The sequence below is a fragment of the Cariama cristata genome, unplaced genomic scaffold, assembly GCF_000690535.1.
Source record: "Cariama cristata isolate BGI_N322 unplaced genomic scaffold, ASM69053v1 scaffold29221, whole genome shotgun sequence".
NCBI classification, from domain to species: domain Eukaryota; kingdom Metazoa; phylum Chordata; class Aves; order Cariamiformes; family Cariamidae; genus Cariama; species Cariama cristata.
The window spans coordinates 16,482-33,380 of record NW_009601439.1 but is presented as its reverse complement, the minus strand read 5'-3'; the positions used below and the strand labels follow the sequence as shown (position 1 = coordinate 33,380).

The window sequence follows — 16,899 nt, the reverse complement described above, 5'->3', positions numbered from 1 at the left end:
CAGATGTGGCCTCAACAGGGCAGAGTAGATGGGGACGATAACCTTCCTCGACCTGCTGGCCACACTCTTCCTTATGCACCCCAAGATACCATTGACCTTCTTGGCCGTGAGGGCACATTGCTGGCTCATGGGCAACTTCTTGTCCCCCAGAACTCCCAGGTCCTTCTCTGCCAGTCTGCTTTCCAGCAGGTCAACCCCCAGCCTGTGCTGGTACATGGGGTTATTCCTCCCCAGGTGCAAGACCCTACACTTGCCCTTGTTGAACTTCATCAGGTTCCTTTCTGCCCTACTCTCCAGCCTGTCTAGGTCTTGCTGAATGGCAGCGTAGCCTTCTGGTGTATCAGCCACCCCTCCTGGTTTTGTATCATCAGTGAACTTGCTGAGGGTACACTCTATCCCTTCATCCAGGTTGTTGATGACTAGGTTAAACAAGAGGCACCCAGAACTGACCCTTGGGGAACACCCCTGGCTATAGGCCTCCAACTGGACTGTGCGCTGCTGATCACAACCATCTGAGCTGTGCCATTCAGTCAGTTCTCAATCCACCTCACTGTCCACTCATCTAACCCACACTTCCTGAGCTTGCATATGACCTTACCTATTTTCCTTACCTGTAGTGGCTTCTCTGGTTCTGAGTCACTATATTGAAACAACAATCTGGCTTTGTATAATTTATCATGAAAACTTTGGTAAATGTAGCTTCTCTAGAGAGGTAAGATGGGGTTCCTAAGTTATACAACAGGATGAACCATAGACTTACAGAAAAGGAGACTGGAAAATACCTCAAGACCTCATCTTGTGCTTTTTGAAGCTCCAAGAGAGAATCAGCTCTACATTGGAAATGAAAAAGTATTTAATTATCTTTATTGTTAATAAGATTTTCTTAATATCTAACATAAACTTCAGTGTGATAGTTTAAACCCATCACTTTTATCCACTACAGTTAAAAAAATTTAATCCCTCCTTACCTCTTTATAGCTAAGTTATGTAGATGATAATTTTTGTATGTTCAGTTGACCTTCTATTCTTTAAACTGAGCAATTCCAATTCTTTCCATCTTTTTTTCTTGGTGTTTCCCCCTGGCAACTGGCTATTTGCTCTGCTCTTCTCTGGACTGTCTTCAGGTGGTCTACCTTCTCTCTGAACAGTTTTGCTTGAAGAGGACACAGTGCAACTGGTTGCTGTGCTAGCCAGAAATATAATAGGAGGTATTCCTTAATGCATTGTACAAGCAAAACAGTTTATCTTCCTAATGCAGTTTGCATTCTTGTACACGTATGGTGTAACGCTATTTATTCATGTATAGCTTGTGACTGACTGCTACCCCTCTTGTCCCTTTTTGGCAGAATGGCAGCCTAACTGCTCGTTGCCAACCCTACATCTTTACAAACTATTATTCCCCCTCAGAACCTCACTCTTGTAAACACAAGTGCATTGCAATGTGTTTTCTGCTATAGATAATTTCTCTTATTTGTCAAGAGCATTCTGAATTTGATATATCATGCAATGTGTTTGCTGTTCATCTGGGCTTATTTTTATCTACAGAGTTGAAGGATTATTTCTTTATCCAGGTCGTTAATGGCTTGGACCATTACCTGGCCCAGAACAGAGCCAGGTAGAATCTCACCGATTATATGTTTTGAGTTTGATAGCAAATGATTAAAACTAATCTTAAAGTCTGTGGCTTTCCCTCCGGTAGTTTTGCACTCTCCCTGAAGTAGTTTCACTTTAGTTTACTTTTGAAAATGTTATGAGTTGATGTCAATGACATTATTAAAATTAAAACATATTATATGACCTGCTGCTTCTCTATTTATAAAACTTGTTGCCCTATTACAGAAATTAATAGCAAATGCCAAAAATATAAAGCAATATAGCTTTTTAAACTAACCTTTTATGGATAATTCATTTTTTCATTTATTCTAGTATTTTTCCAGAATTGGTCTCTTCCTTATTTCTTGGCTTTTTAAAGATGAGCACTGTGTTTACGTCTTGACATAAGCTAACAGCTCTGAGCTTGTTTCAGTCCATTCTTAAGGTATCCTCATGTGCATTTCCTCAGGCCCAGCTGTCACTGTGGATAGGACTCATTTCACCCAACTTTTACTGCTTATAAAATAGCCATCTATATCTGTGCAGGGCTGTAGGTTCCTGTCACAGTCAAGGGAGACTTAGTCCAGTCAATGAGCAATAGAGAGCTCTTCTGGAGACGTGTTGCAGAGGCAGACTTGAGGATGAGGTGAACTGCAGTATTTCCAAATTATTCTCAGACCTGTTCTTTTCCTATTTTAAATGGATTCTTTCTTACTGAGTTTAGTTATTAGTCATGTAATTACAGCTCACCCTTTTATGAAGAGTGATGGAAAATGTACTTCAGCCTTCTGCAAGTGAGCTACTGCTATGTTTTTCTTTTCCTTACAGATTTGTTTTCTTGCTATCCCTTATGTCCATTGCTTTTTGCAGTCAAATTTGTGCTTTATCCTTTCTGACTTTGTTTCAGCATCTTGTGCTATTCTTTCATACTTGTCCTTAGAAGTTTGACCTGGTTTCCACTTTCTGTACATTTCCTTCTTGTGTTTCAGGTCATTGAAGATCGTGTTGCTTAGCCAAGTTGATCTCTCACCATGCTTCCTATCCTCCTACTGTGTGGGATTCTTTGTGTTTGTACCCTAAACGTAATTTCTTTAAGGAACTGCCAACTCTACTGAATTCCTTCTGCTTTAGCCATGTTTCCCATGAGAACTCACCTTTCAGTTCCCAGGGTTTATTGGACGACTCTTCTATAGAGTCCATTGGGTTTGAATTGATCTTTCCTCTTGTTCCTCATCTAAAAATAATATACATTATCACATCACAGTTGCTCTCAACCAAATTACCTTTATCCTCATGTTCCCAACCGTCCTCCTTCTTGGTTGCTTAGCAGGCAGGCTCTTGGCAGGCTGCTGTTGAAGCACTTGGCAGGCTCTGACAGCTGCTGTAGACCATACGCAGGGAGTGGTTAAATGCTGCTCATTATACGGGGAGACAGACACAGCACACTGCTTTGTAACGCACAACTGAAGATGCTCACCTAAACATTCACAGGGAAACACTTGCATCTTTTAGCTGGGCATTTAATCAAAACAAAGACAAATACTACGTATACTGAGTGTTTCAGATGATCTCCTGGGAAAGTATCTGTGTAGATACAGAAATACTTTGCCCAGCCTTGAAGTCCAGGTAAGAAGAAGGCAAAAACCTCTCCCCTATTTCCTTTGCAGACCTAGGCACAAAATTAAAATAATGTATCTCTTTGGACTGGCCTTTCTTTGTCTGAATCTTTATTTTCTATTTACCATCACTCAGAGGAATGGGAAATCTCCACTGAGGTTGTCTGATTGGTGAGTAAAAGTGGATTGTTAATAGCTTTTCATGTTACCGTGATTTTCATAATGTAGTCAAATCTCTACAAAGAGAGATTTCTTTGTCACAGAGTTGTTTATTTATTTATTTATTTATTTATTTAGAAATTGACAGCAAATCTCTCGGGAAATAAACTGAGACTTTATTTAGCTTTTGAAATCACAGCATGATGAAGTTAATCTACAGAGGATTTTTTTGGCAGTCTATTTTTCATTGCTATAGCTCTCCTTAGTTAAGAACAGGGGAGTTTAACATACAGCTAAAAGTTGATGCTACAAGGATTCTGGTGCCTGAAATGAAGAGACAGAGGCTTTCATTCACATTCTGGCTTTGCTAAGGGTAATATGCATCCTGACTCTTCTCATTTCAACACAGTTTGCAGCTGCATAGGATTTTGTCAAATGTCAAGTGTTTAAGCAGAAATTTTCCATGCTAGATATCTGCCTGCCTTTGAGCAAAAATAGTTTATTGCTTTTTATACAGAATGTTTTGGAAACTGTGCTCTTTTTTCTTAACTTAAGTGGTTCCAGTGACCTTTCCTCTGAGAAGTTCAGGTACTTTGCAGGCTTTGGAAAAACCATTTGAAAAATGAGGTTAAGGTGATTCCTCTTTGTATATTCTCAGTGAAACCTCTGATGGACTGAGGCAGCACAGGGTAGTAAACCATTTGTTCTAAATAACAAGGAAAGCATGAGCAAGATTTTTGGGGGAAAATGTTGGGGATCACTGGCAAAATAGATGCAAAGAATGAATTTTAAGAAACTGTGCCTTGAGGGGTAGTGTGAAAAATTGATGTGGGAGGTAAAGGAAAGGAAAATGTGTCAGTATAGTTTGGGAGATACTAAAATAGCTAGAGGAGCTGAAGTGCAGAGCCTGGGACTAGCTGAGTACAGAGCTGAGAGCGAGAAGCTGTGGGGCTGTGTGGGAGGCTTGGAAGAAGGAGGAGAGACAGATCTGATGAGCTGGGCTCGGAAGTGTGGTTGCTGTGGGGGGCTGTGAGGCTGACTGAGGAGACCAAGGAGGAATCTGGCAGTGGGAGCCAGGAAAGAGCTGACTTGTGCATGGGGAAGACTGAACAGCAGAATTGGGGTGAGATCTGATGGGTGTTTGGGAAGCTGGAAAACAGTATTTGCTGGGCAAACTGACTGGGAACGATAGAAGGATGGCTTTTGGAGGTGAGGCAAGAGTTTGCTGGAGACTGGGTTAAAATTTTGCCTGAGGAGTGGAATCAGGGACTGGGGATAAAGGGGTCACACCTGCGCCAGGGGTCCAGGGAAAAGCCCTGGTGCCCATGCAAATATATGTCCATCAGGAGGGGAAGTCAGTGTTGGGGAGCTGCTGGGGAGTGGGATGCAAGGAGATGGAATTGGGGGTAGTGGGAGTGGAAGACTCTGAGAAGGCTCTGCTGATGGTGGGAACAGGGGAAGCAGGGACAAGCTGTGCTAGGGACCATTCTCCTCCAGTGCCAGTAATGGCATCCTGCATACCTGAGTCTTGCCTTTTTGTTGCTGTTAGCAGGTAAGTCGGATGAACTTGAGTCTTGTCATTTGTTGTTGCTGGGTTTGTTCAGAAGACAGCAACTTGCTGCCACAGTCGGTTATTCCATTAGAGTGAGTATCATAAGATCGGTCAAGGGAACTAAATGATTCATCACTGACAATGATTTTTGTGTGTGTTGTTATGATGCCACATTAATACATTTTTTTGATAGTTTTTCAACACTTGGTTTTTAAGAAAAAGATATTCCACACAGCTTAACACACTCAGTTCACAGGATGGATGTGCTCTTGAGATGCTCTAGGGCTGTGCAGTAGGGTCTCCACTGTCTAAAGCAGATAAGGAAGGTGTGAAGTGAATCAGGCAACAGATTTTAGGATGAGAGTTTGGGTTCTTTGTCTGCCACAATAATCCCATGTGGTGTGGGGCACCCACCTTTTCAGAGACTCTGACTGTCTGTTCCCCATTTTCTGGGTACTTGAGCAGGCTCTGGAAACCAGATTTGCCAATCTGAGCATTCATATCTGTAACTGAATCGGAAAGACTGTTTTGGACTTCGAGTATACTGTAACATTAAATATTCTGAAACATCAACTCTTTAGTTTCAAGGCTGTGCTGCCAAAAGCCAGCAGACACTTCATCATATGCTTTTTATGATTTAGCTCATGCACCACTTTAATCCTATTATTTCCTAACTACTTAATATTTGATACTGCATGTGTCATAGTCTGATGTAAAAACATGTTTTGTAAAAACAGACTTTAAACGTAACATTTCTGCTGAACAGCTCGTCCTGCAATACAGAGGAGACGAGAAAGGGAAGGAAAAACAGGCCTAGATTTAGTAGGAAAAGAGCAGAACGCATACACACAGTTTGTCAGCAAGTGTAAGGATGTTTCGGGTGAGGAGGTTATTTCTATAAAAGAGCAAGCACCAAAACACCAGTGTAAGGACTTGTACTGATTCCTGTACAGAACTCTTTGGAGAAGTATAAAAAAGAAAGAGTTGGGGAAATGAGAGCAGAGGTATGGTTTTGGACAAAATGGTGTTGGATCCTGAAAATGAAAGTCAAAAGCCGGACTAGAAGGATAGAAGAAGCTGGAGGAGATAGGAGCAAAAAGGAAAATAGTTTAAGCAGAGACATTTTGTATGCACTGGAGTGTAAAAAGAGAAAGAGAGGTCATGGCTGTCATCAGTTATGGCAGAGGGGTACTAGTTGTATTCCCTCCAGGGAATACAAGAAGGATATAACAAGGTGAACAGCAATCAGGAGGTTGCCTGGAGGCTGTGTGCTAAGCAGCCAGGACTGTTACAGACAGTTCTGGCTATGCTATTTGGTGTGCAATGGCAGGAATGTATTAAGTTTACACAGGGACGTAGAAAGCAGGAGGGGACAGAGAAGATCTAGTGTTGAGACAGGGTGGGTAGACCTGAATGGCAAGGACAACATTGCTGTTACCGTAACTGAGAAGAGAAGTATGGGAGGGAACTGTGAGACAAATGAAAAGCCAGAGACCTAGTGTCACTGTTTAAGGCTGGGCTGGCAATTAAATCGGATGACAGATGCTCTGTATTAACCCATTCCTTCCCCAGAAGGGAAAGGAAAGGAGAAAAGGGAGAGAGACTTATAGGTTGGAAAATTAAAACAACTTTAATGAAACAATAACAAAGAGTATAATAATATTAATACTAATAATACTAATAATAGAAGTGAAAGCATACAAAACCAATACTGAGCTTCCCAGTGATGATCACAGAATTGCAGGCCGCGGTGGCTGGCACTGCTGATGTGTTAGGGTGGGTGCCAGGATGTCCTGGACTGGACTCAGCAGCAGAACGGATTCAGGAGCACATGGGTTGGGATCAGAGCCAGGAGAACAAGCAGAGTCCTACAGCAATGGTAGCCATGAAAGAGTGCCGAGCCCCATGATCCCTTAGCTTTATACTGAATATGATGTGTATGGGATGGAATGCTTCGTTGGTCATTTTTTGGTCACTGTTTGTCTGCTCCTTCCTGCAGGTGCAACCCTTTTATGCCTTTTCACTTGTGGAACATAAAAGAGCTAACAGTGACCTTGGTTCCCACAGGAATAAGCAGAAACATGGGCCTTTCTGCATACCAATCCTACCATTACCTTGGTAAAAACTATAAACATCAAGCGTTATCAATTCTAAAAGCAGATGCTGTCTGAAAAACATGTAGTCAACTTCAGAAAGTGCAGTTACTTAGAAGAAACTTGACTGAAGGAAAACCTACTGAAAGGAGAATTGGTCCTGTTTTAGTCAAAACCAGGACACCTCATTATCAATATAATAAGAAAAGTAGAGGGATTTTGTGAGGCCCAATCTCCTGTGAAACGAGCATGGGAGGAGGTGGTTTATTGCTACCATGGTAGGCATGCATGTTCTAAGCTTTTCTTCCATACTTTCTTTTCTTCCTTTCTTCCTCCTTTCCAAGTTTCTTAGGCTCATCTAGATTTCCTAAAAGAAAATGTTGAAGGTTGCTCTCCTATGATTGGTTTTGCAGTGGTTTAAATTGGCAGTTGATGTGTGCATGCGTGGGATTTTTAATTAAGCGTTTAGGTAAGAAGGCCCCACAGCCCGTTACCAGGTAACCAAGCAGAGGGGGTGGACTTTGTTCTCGTATTATCTGTCAGGCCCTGAATGCACTAACAGGGCACCAACTGTCCCTGCCCAGCCCTCTGGGGCTTGCCCCACCCTGCCCAAAGCCCAGGACCCCATGTCAGGCCCCCGGGGCCATCAGTCCCTTCCCCAGCACGGCTGATCTCCAGCTCTGCATGGCCCACCCACGAGCCGATGTCACCGTGGCTCTGCCTGATGATATGGTGTCTTGGTTGAACCTGGCCACCATCTCCAGGTCTTCACCCTTCAGGGGAGGTGATGGATCGAGGATGGTGAGGCCTTTGCCACACTGGCCATATAGTTATTACACTTGGCTCCCAGTTCCCCATCCTGAAGGCCATACTTACAAAATCAAAAGCCCATGGCCTTTCTGGCTACAACTACAGGAGGGAAAACACAAACAAGTTTGATCACATAGCAAGGGTTGGGTTCCAGTTCGTGACTGACTGCAATGCATTTAACGTTTAATGCTCTTTAAACATCTGTGGTAATTTATTGGATAGTTTTGCATGTTCCTTTCTATACGCATTTCCTTGAATTTGTTCTTTTCCATCTTTACTTCACTGAATTATACTTTGTGTCTTTTCCACTCCCATTTTCAACCTCCCTTTCCCACAGCATCGTTTCAGCAGGCTACACAGCCTTTCTATTTCCCATGGCTCCAGCTCCGCCAGTTTTCCTCAGGTTGCTGCTCCCTGCCTCTCTGGGAGTTTTTCTGTCAGGCTCTGTGCTGCCTTTTCCCATGTATTCTTTTTTACTCCTCACTTTGGTTCTTTTGATCCCAAAATTGGCTCTTCCTTTCACTTGCCCTTTTGTGGGCTGGTTGGTAAGAGTTTTAGCACACTGGCAGCCTAACTGGTGTTGGCAGCCCTGAAAAGGAGGATTTTAAGGAGTCATTTTAGGTGAAAAATGTAATAGCTCTGTAGGTGTTTCAGAAATTTCTTCCAAAAAGGAGGGCAGCAGAGGAGAAAGCAGAAGCTATTTGTTGGCAGGGGCTAATGGTAGCAGGGGCTAGCAATATGACTGATCAGAAAGTAAAATTAAGCTTTTAATACTGCATGAGAAATGACAGGTAAAGAAAAACCTTGGAAGGCAAGACAGGCAGATGACATGGGATGAAATAGAGAAGGAGAGGCTAAATGACAGGCATAAGAAGGTGGTGTAATGAGAATAACAAGAAGTTTAATGATGGCAATGAGGAAGGTAGCACTGCAGTTGCTGAGACCAGAAAGAAATCCGATGTAGTAATGGAGGGCTGAGATGACCACTGCAGGGAACAAGAGTTTTAGCTTGTGCCTGTGTTGGAAACCGTGGCTTTGTACCCACCTCCCTGCTGTGAAGTGTGTTATTCTGTAGGACACCCCTGTCAGCCTCTGTCTCAGTAGCCCCCAGTCCAGCTCATATGTTGTGTCCCTGCTGAGCTTGTACCCGTTCTCGCCTAACACCTTTCAGCCCTTGCTGCTGCAAGTGAGATAATGTCAGACCCTGGCTCTTGGTGGCAAAATGACCAAGATCAGATGGTTCTAGCCCCTGGCTGTCTGCAAGGTTCCTAATTCACTGGAGGCTCCTAATCCACTAATCATTTTCCACTTCATGGAGCAGGCCAGGTGCCTGCCGAGACTCTAGTTTCTGGGATCTCCCTCCCTCCTGTCCATCCACAGCGAGCTGTACAGGAACAAGGGGGCCGCAGACTTGGGTGAGCAAGGGTCTTGCTTCTAAAGGCGCAATTCACCCTGTTAGAACAGTGCACTCAGAACTGTGTCCAGCAAACTTGTTTTTCCTGTTCGTTTTTTATTCTTGCTGTTCCTGAGGTGTTTCTGCACGTCATCCTCTCCTCGCTTTTTATGTACCCATGTACATATCAGTATGTATGTGTTTGCAGTTGTCTTTTTGAAGGGATTAACAGGGCTTAAGTACAGAATGGAGCTTAGTGACTGAGAATGTTATCTTTTACTAGAGATTTTTACCTACCTTTCACTAAGCTGTCCTACTGGTACCTTTTTTTACTTCTGGCTTCAAATGTCTCAGGAACACAAATAAGTATTGTTGCAATTTCATTCTTTTAATCTGGAAAGTCCCACTTATCATCAAGTAGCGTGCAGAGGATCACTCCATGGGCTCAACTGTGACCAAGGTCTGTCTTTGCAAAAAAATGGCTTGAGACACACCTTTGTAAGTTTATCGCCAGGAGACTTTAAATCCTTATCAACCTACTTACTTAGTTTACTTGGAGCAAATAATATGCCTATATAACTGATATTAATGTGTTTCTGAACTACATGTATGTGTGTGTGTATATGTGTACACATGCATATAGTTCAGAAATATACATACATATATATACACACACACAAGTGTGTGTACGTGTATTTCTGTACTTCCATAATAGGTGCCATACATAAGGACTTATTCAACATTTCCAGTTATAGGAATTCTAATTGTTTATAGAAGTATCAAAATATTGGGTTTTTAGGCTGATTTTTTTAATACTTCTTGAAAAACTGCAGGTTTTTCAATTGCTTCAGCAGTTCCAGGAGAAGGATTAGGGAATGCTATTATGATGAATCCTTGTTTTAGCAGTTCAAGGACAGAACGATGTACCGGTGATACCTGTTCAAGGCAACGCAATCTACTCCTTCGGAGACTGTGCTACAAATAAACCTGCATGGCAGGAGGGAGAACTTCAATCTGAGTGTGATGTGCTATGTCATGTGCTCGCATGACTTTATCATTAAAACGTCTTTGGACTGTCTAAATATTTCCTAATTGAAAGAGTACTAGACATTCTGTATCAGACTTTGTTTTGGTCAGAGGAAAAGGAACTCATTACAAAACCAAAGCTGGCGGTTGGATAAGCGTGAGTGGTTGTGGTGTAGCAATGTATGGTACAAACAGTTAAAGTCCAGACCGCTAACAGACATATGGGATGTTTGCAGAAGGTCTAGTAGCACAAAATGGAAAGCAAGTCTGAGACAAATGAAGTATGAGAAAGCAATTTAACAGAAAAAATTATCCGACCACTCAGGCATATGACAATTTTGTGAGAGCCCTGGAAAAGTACAATGTCATTGTTGAGATAGGGAGCTCTTCTGGGTCAAATGATCTAGCCTGACAAACAGGGGATGTGCAAGTAGGCTGCCAGCCACTCCTTCATACCCCGTGTAGCATATAGAAAAGGGGCATGTTGAAAGTAATTAAAAGCAGAAAATCATCATAAATTTCTTGAAGGAAACAGAGGTATGGAAAGTACATTTTATGGTCAGCAAACTTGAGAACAAAGATATAAACAACATGATACGACTTCTTTCGATTTTGTTATGAGGAGTGTGTACATCAGGAGGAAAAGAATCTTAGCAACCGATTAGTAGAGGGAGATGGTAGAATTATCAGTAGTGCAAAGAAGGTTGGAATTCAGGAAATATTTCTCATTTTATGAGGGCTTCAGGCCTTTTCCCATCTCGCATGCACATGAGATGATTGGCATTGCTTTCTCCAATAATCTGTTTGCCGTTTGCTACCACTGTTGGCTTGAGCAATTGCTCTGGTTGCTCTCACATAGAAACTTTGGATTATGTTATAGGAAATGGATCTCACCAAACTGACTTACTATTTTTGTTTGGGTTTGGTTGATTAAGGTAATGACATTGATAATAGTGGATTTAGAATTGTATTAAGAGTTTGACTTGATACTGCAGCACGTTTCGGCCAAGAAGCTAGAAAGCCATCAAATCAGCTGAACACACATTGAAGGAATTAAACACTAGCTAACTGACAGGCCTCAAAAAATCTCATCACCTGGTAGAAATCCTTCTGAAAGGGTTCTACCAGAAAGGGTTCTATGACGATCATTCCTCTTACGACCTGGTTTACTGTTAAGTCATGTCCAAGAAAGAGTCATAAAATGATTTCTGATGAAATCTGCAGAATCCAGTAAGACACGCAGAGCTGAAAATATTAAGCCATAGCTATGTATGGTTGATCTATAATGATGTGATCTGAAGAACAAGCAAAAACCAACAGTGCAGTGTAAGGCTGTTATCTAGAAGATTTTATGCTTCATTAAAAATAAAAAAACAAATAAAAAATATCCACAAAACCCCCACAACTATGTGTTACAAGAACAAAGCAGTTTAATGCCCTATATTTAGGTTTCAGTATTCTCTCCTCTCTTTGGGGCTATGTTCGTTCCAAAGAGACGTTTAGATCTCTGACTCCTTGCTGTGCTATTTTTCACTAGAAGACATTTCTGTCTTTTTTTTTTTTTTTTTTTTTTTGAGTCCTAGGATACTATCTTTCCACCTTGCCCATGGGAGCCCATTCTGCTGGCCTTTGATTACAGCAGAACTAGACTACTATGGAGTTGCTGTGTTAATAGACTCACCACACCTTGACTGAGGAATGCCTTGTAGTTACCTGGTCACTTTAAATCACACTTAATTCAAGGTAGGATGAGGTAAAATGCAAATAGAAGTATTAATTCATTACATCTAAAATAGCACAATTACAAATATCTGGAAAAGACATAAGTGAAAGATATAGAAGAAAAAGTTCATCTAATCTACCGACACTGAAGGTATCACAAAAATAGGTTTTGTTTTGGATTTTTTTCCCACCTCTTTTTCATTTCCAGGTTACTTGTCCCTCTTCTGACAAAATGGCTCTCAGAATTTTTTTCCCCTCCTATTCCTCAGGTTTCTCTTAGGTGATTTTCATCGTTGGAGACCTTGCGTTACACAGAACTCTGTATTGGGGTCTCCCATCAGAAAACATCTTCAGAAGAAGCCTCCGGACTTCACCTTCAGGTAGCTTCTCTGAATTGTCATGTTGACCTCACTTGTTGATGGATGGTTTTAGCTCTTACAGCCAGACTGCACTTTGAACTTTTCTAAGGGGTCCAGACGGATTTCATCTGTCACCTTGGAGCTCATTCTGTCCCTCCTTATGGTCTGACTGTTCTCCTGAATTAAAATAATGATTCTTTTGCTTCCACAAATATACAAATGTCTTAGAAGAGGAGTTGTCTCCTGTGTTTGGCTAGCTCATAAACAGCCTTCAAGGAGGCAAGTCTCTTCCATTTCCCTCTGGTGACTCATTGACACGTTTCATCATGAAATGTGTCTTATGGCAGACCTTATATTCTGTACCAGTAATTTAATTAACAAATATATATGATACAACTATCTAAATAGGGTAAATTAATCTAGTTAATTTTCTCATTCCTGAGACTGGTATGGTATTTAAGGTATTTAAGGTAAATGAAGCCTAACCTCTTTCTTCTAAGCATACTCTAACAAGGAGTTCCTGTACAGAATTATTTAGGGTCATATTTACTTTAATTGCTACACAGTGTGAAATTGTGTCTTCAAACCACTTCTGAAAAATAATAAAAAGGAATCACTCAATCTTGGACAGCCTTTGATGCATTAGAAGTCAATAGTGAAGGGAGAATTGACATGCAGTGAAGAAAAGGTTAAAGGCTGAAGATTGACCCATATTTTTTCTTGTAGCCTTTATAATGGTCTTATGCAGCCAAGAAGATGCAAAAATATTGGCTAAATGCCATTGTGTGTAAAAAATACTGCATTCTTTTGAATGAGTATTGTAACAGTTTAATGTAAACCCAAGTAAATTGTCGATACATGTGGCTGCAGATTTGTTCATAATGATATGTACAGGTCAGAGATAGTGAACAGTCATCCTTTTCCATTTCTCGGGCCATGCCTACACCAAGAGAGATTTTAATAATTAGTAATGCTGTTAACTGTATGAGTTTCAAGATACTCTGGTAAAGGTGTGTGATATAACAGTCACCCGTCAGCCCTGAAAGGAAGAAGCCTTGTGTGCAAGTACATTTTCACCAATCTAACTAGTGCTGCCTCTACTGCTGTCTCAGAACACTCAGAAAACCAGTTTCCGTTATGGCAGCTGGGTTTTATGTACATCCACGCTGGGGGAAGTGGAGGGGTACCACAAATAACTTCCAAAGTGGTTCTGTTGTATGTTTGTAAAAACAAAACAAAACAAAGTTGAAGTTACGTCCTCGAGAAATCCGGGGAATAATGGTTTTATTGCTGGCAGGTTCAGGGTGAAAAATTAAAAAGTGGAAAAGGAAGACAGTGTTGCTTGACTTTTTTGATGGTGCAGATTTTATGGGACAGAAATAGAGTGTCATGTTTGCCAGTAGTTATGGATTTGCACTTAATTTTGCTACTTCAAATGAAAAGTGATGAAAAGCGCGCCGATGAAGAACTTTCTAATGGGGGCAACACGGTAAGATTGCACAGAGGACTTGGAGCTCTCTTGCCAGGAAGTTCAAGGGGACAGAATGAGTGAGCACAGGAGAGGGCATATGTTGAGTGTTGGACTGCATTGGCCTTCTCTCCTTTTATCTGTGAACAAGGAACATCTCCTTTTCTGTTGTTTCCTCTGCTGCTTCCATATGCTCCCTGCCACAGTGAACCATTTTGGGGGTCTTAATTCTGCAGCAGCAATGGCAGGAAACATATGTACGCTGCAGTGTCTTTGGGAGAGAGAGAATGGGAGAATTCATCTGTTGTTAGTAGTTAGGATTCTCTGCTGGAATGTGTAAGAGTTTCTCCTGCAGTGAATATTGATTTATTTGTACAAACTGGAAAGCTTCAGGGCAGGAGATGGGAAGAATCTCATCCTGAATGCATCGTAGGCTTGCAGATAGGCCTGTTGCAGGTTACAGAAAGCTTTGTAGTCCTAGACTCCAACAAGTAATGTTATTTTTAAAAAATACATCTCTGTAATCCTAAATGAGGTTATTTTTACACAATGTGAAGGGATAGAGAGTTTGGTTGGCAGGAATACCAGCTTTAAATGTGGAGAAGGGAGGAGTATTTGCTCATACACAGTTCATTATTATAAGGAAGTGGGGAATTTTGTAATGCTTTGAAATGGACGTACTATTTGTCTGTCTGGTTCGTGGTGAGTCTTTTTCGTAGGAGAATTTTTACTTATTAGCAAAGCCTCTTTTTATAGGTCTTGAAAGGTCTTTCTGCTACTGTAAATTCTATAAGAGAATACCATGTTATTTTTGTTATATCAGTCGTACAAAATCTAACTTGTATTATCTTTTCTTGTTGACAGAAAGGCAGATTTCTGCTTTAGAGGTCATCCTCCTTCCTGTGAAAATAATATGAACCAGAAGGTCTTAGTTTTCCTTCTCCCAAATTTTATTTTGGGGATATTTCTTTTTGGGTTTTTCTCTAAGAGACAAAAAAACCTAACAGGTGAGTAAAGACTTTACCAACAGAAAGACTAATGATTTCTTTAGGGACACCTTTCCCAAATGTGTTAGAAAGTAACTATGGAGCCTAAGTGATAAACGATACTATGAAAATATCCAAGGCCCTGTCACTGTGATAACTATCTTAGCAATGTATGAGAGGAAGAGCACTACAAAAAACAGTTGGCATTAGAAGTGTTAGAACATTGATCTTGCTCAGAGTAACATTACTAACATGTTGAAAGTTTTAATTTTAACAAACTTTTCGCTAAGCAGGATAGTTTACTGCATGTTTGCCATAGTGGAGTCTGGTGACAGTAAACAAAATAATTGATTTTAGCATCTTCATTAGTTTTCGTATGCAGGGAGATAGATTGAGTGCTATTATTGTGACAAAGAGACTTGTAAGTCTATTTCACACTAATGGTTTAAATTTCTTCCTTGGTTGCAGGTGCTTTTCCTGATCCCGCTGAAGATTGGCTGCCTCTTCAAAATGATCGCAAAAGCACACTGGCTTCTGTCTGCCTGAAGAACAACCTTGTTAAATTAAGAAGCAAATTGGATTCTCATGTTGCAAGCCAGCTCTTTGTGGAGCACAAACATAAATTTATCTACTGTGAGGTGCCCAAGGTAGGCTGCTCCAACTGGAAAAGAACTATTTTTCTTCTCCAAGCCGGCTTGAATGCGGAAGCTTCTGAAATTGAGCATGACCACATCCACCAAACCTCACTGATCAAAAAGCTGGTTACTTACCCTCCTGCCATACAAAAGGAATTTCTGAACAATTACACCAAAGTGATGTTCACCAGACATCCCTTGGAACGGCTGGTTTCAGCTTACAGAGACAAACTTCTGCACTCTGAGCCATTCTACAGTATCACTGTCGCTAATGAGATTAGGGCAATGTTCAGGAAAAATATGAATTCTTCTGAAAAAGTGAGTTTCCAGGAGTTTGTCAACTTCATTACAGCAAAACCGCCAAATACTCTTGACATTCACTGGAAACCAATGTTTCTGCTCTGTGATCCTTGCAACATTCACTATGATGTTCTGGGTAAGTATGAAACTCTTGGGTTAGACTCTAAGCATGTTCTGAAGGTCATTGGAGCACCGGAGAGCCTGCACTACCCCAGCTTGAAAAGGTATGGCTCAGAGAAACGAACTAATGGTGATATCACCTTGGAGTATCTCAGACAATTGAACTCAGAACAAATGGAGAAGATCAAAAAATTGTATCAAATGGATTTTTTCTTGTTCAACTATACTATGAAATATGAGGATTATTTTGCCCTGAATTACTAATGTGGGTTAAACAAAGAACAGTTTCCTTTGTGCAAAATGGGCTGAACTTGTTCTCACAGGTGCTTGATAGGTCAGCTGGTGACTGACTGCTGCTGAGGTTTTACCGGTGTTTGGAGACATGGTTTATCATCCTAAGCACTCTTATAACAAATCCCTGCCATGATCTGTTGTACTGTACAGTACTTGTATGAAATTATTGTCTTCCTTTTGATCATTAGGCATTGGAACAGGCTCCCCAGGGAGGTGGTGGACTCACCATCCCTGGAGGTGTTCAAAAAATGTTTAGATGTGGGACTTCGAGACATGATTGAGTGGGTTTAGTGGACATGGTGGCATCGGGTATACAGTTGGACTTGATGATCTTTGAGGTCTCTTCCAACCATAATGATTCTGTGATTCTATGATCATTAATGGCATATGTTTGTTTCATGAAGACTTTATAAATGATAGATTTTTAGTCTGTTGGTAAAAGACAAGGGAAGGATGAAGAATGGTGTTTTTCACAATGAATATTTTTTAGAACACCATCTTTTTCTATAAATGATTTTAATTTTTTATTAGAAAAAAACATATGAAGCAATAAATAACCCGCTTTAGAGTCAAACCACTCTTTGTCTGCAAGAGCCTCAATCATGAATCCTGTAGGAAAGGAGCAAATAACTTCAGATGCTTGAAGCTGCTTTACACAGAACTTAATGCCTGATTCTATTCCCCTCTAGCAGTGCTCTCCCCACAGCCCACCAGCCCCATCCCTTAAGCAGTATAGTTGGCAGCAATCCAGTCGGGCTTTCCCTTATATCTCT

At 41.1% G+C, this 16,899-nt stretch overlaps 1 protein-coding gene across 1 annotated transcript; it reads left to right on the top strand.

The window, feature by feature from the left end:
* The first annotated feature begins 4,500 nt into the window (after window positions 1-4,500).
* Window positions 4,501-16,313, top strand: LOC104157173 (carbohydrate sulfotransferase 9-like). Its single transcript, XM_009710465.1, has 4 exons — window positions 4,501-4,577; window positions 12,234-12,344; window positions 14,656-14,798; window positions 15,246-16,313. Exons 3-4 carry the CDS (start codon window positions 14,705-14,707, stop codon window positions 16,094-16,096), a joined length of 945 nt encoding a protein of 314 aa, XP_009708767.1. The 5' UTR covers window positions 4,501-4,577; window positions 12,234-12,344; window positions 14,656-14,704; the 3' UTR covers window positions 16,097-16,313.
* Window positions 16,314-16,899: the final 586 nt, after the last annotated feature.

Coding starts and splice junctions, on each gene's coding strand:
- LOC104157173 (XM_009710465.1), top strand. CDS start 14,705: ATGAACCAGAAGGTCTTAGTTTTCCTTCTCCCAAATTTTATTTTGGGG. Junction 14,799..15,245: donor GAGACAAAAAAACCTAACAG/GTGAGTAAAGAC, acceptor CCTTGGTTGCAG/GTGCTTTTCCTGATCCCGCT.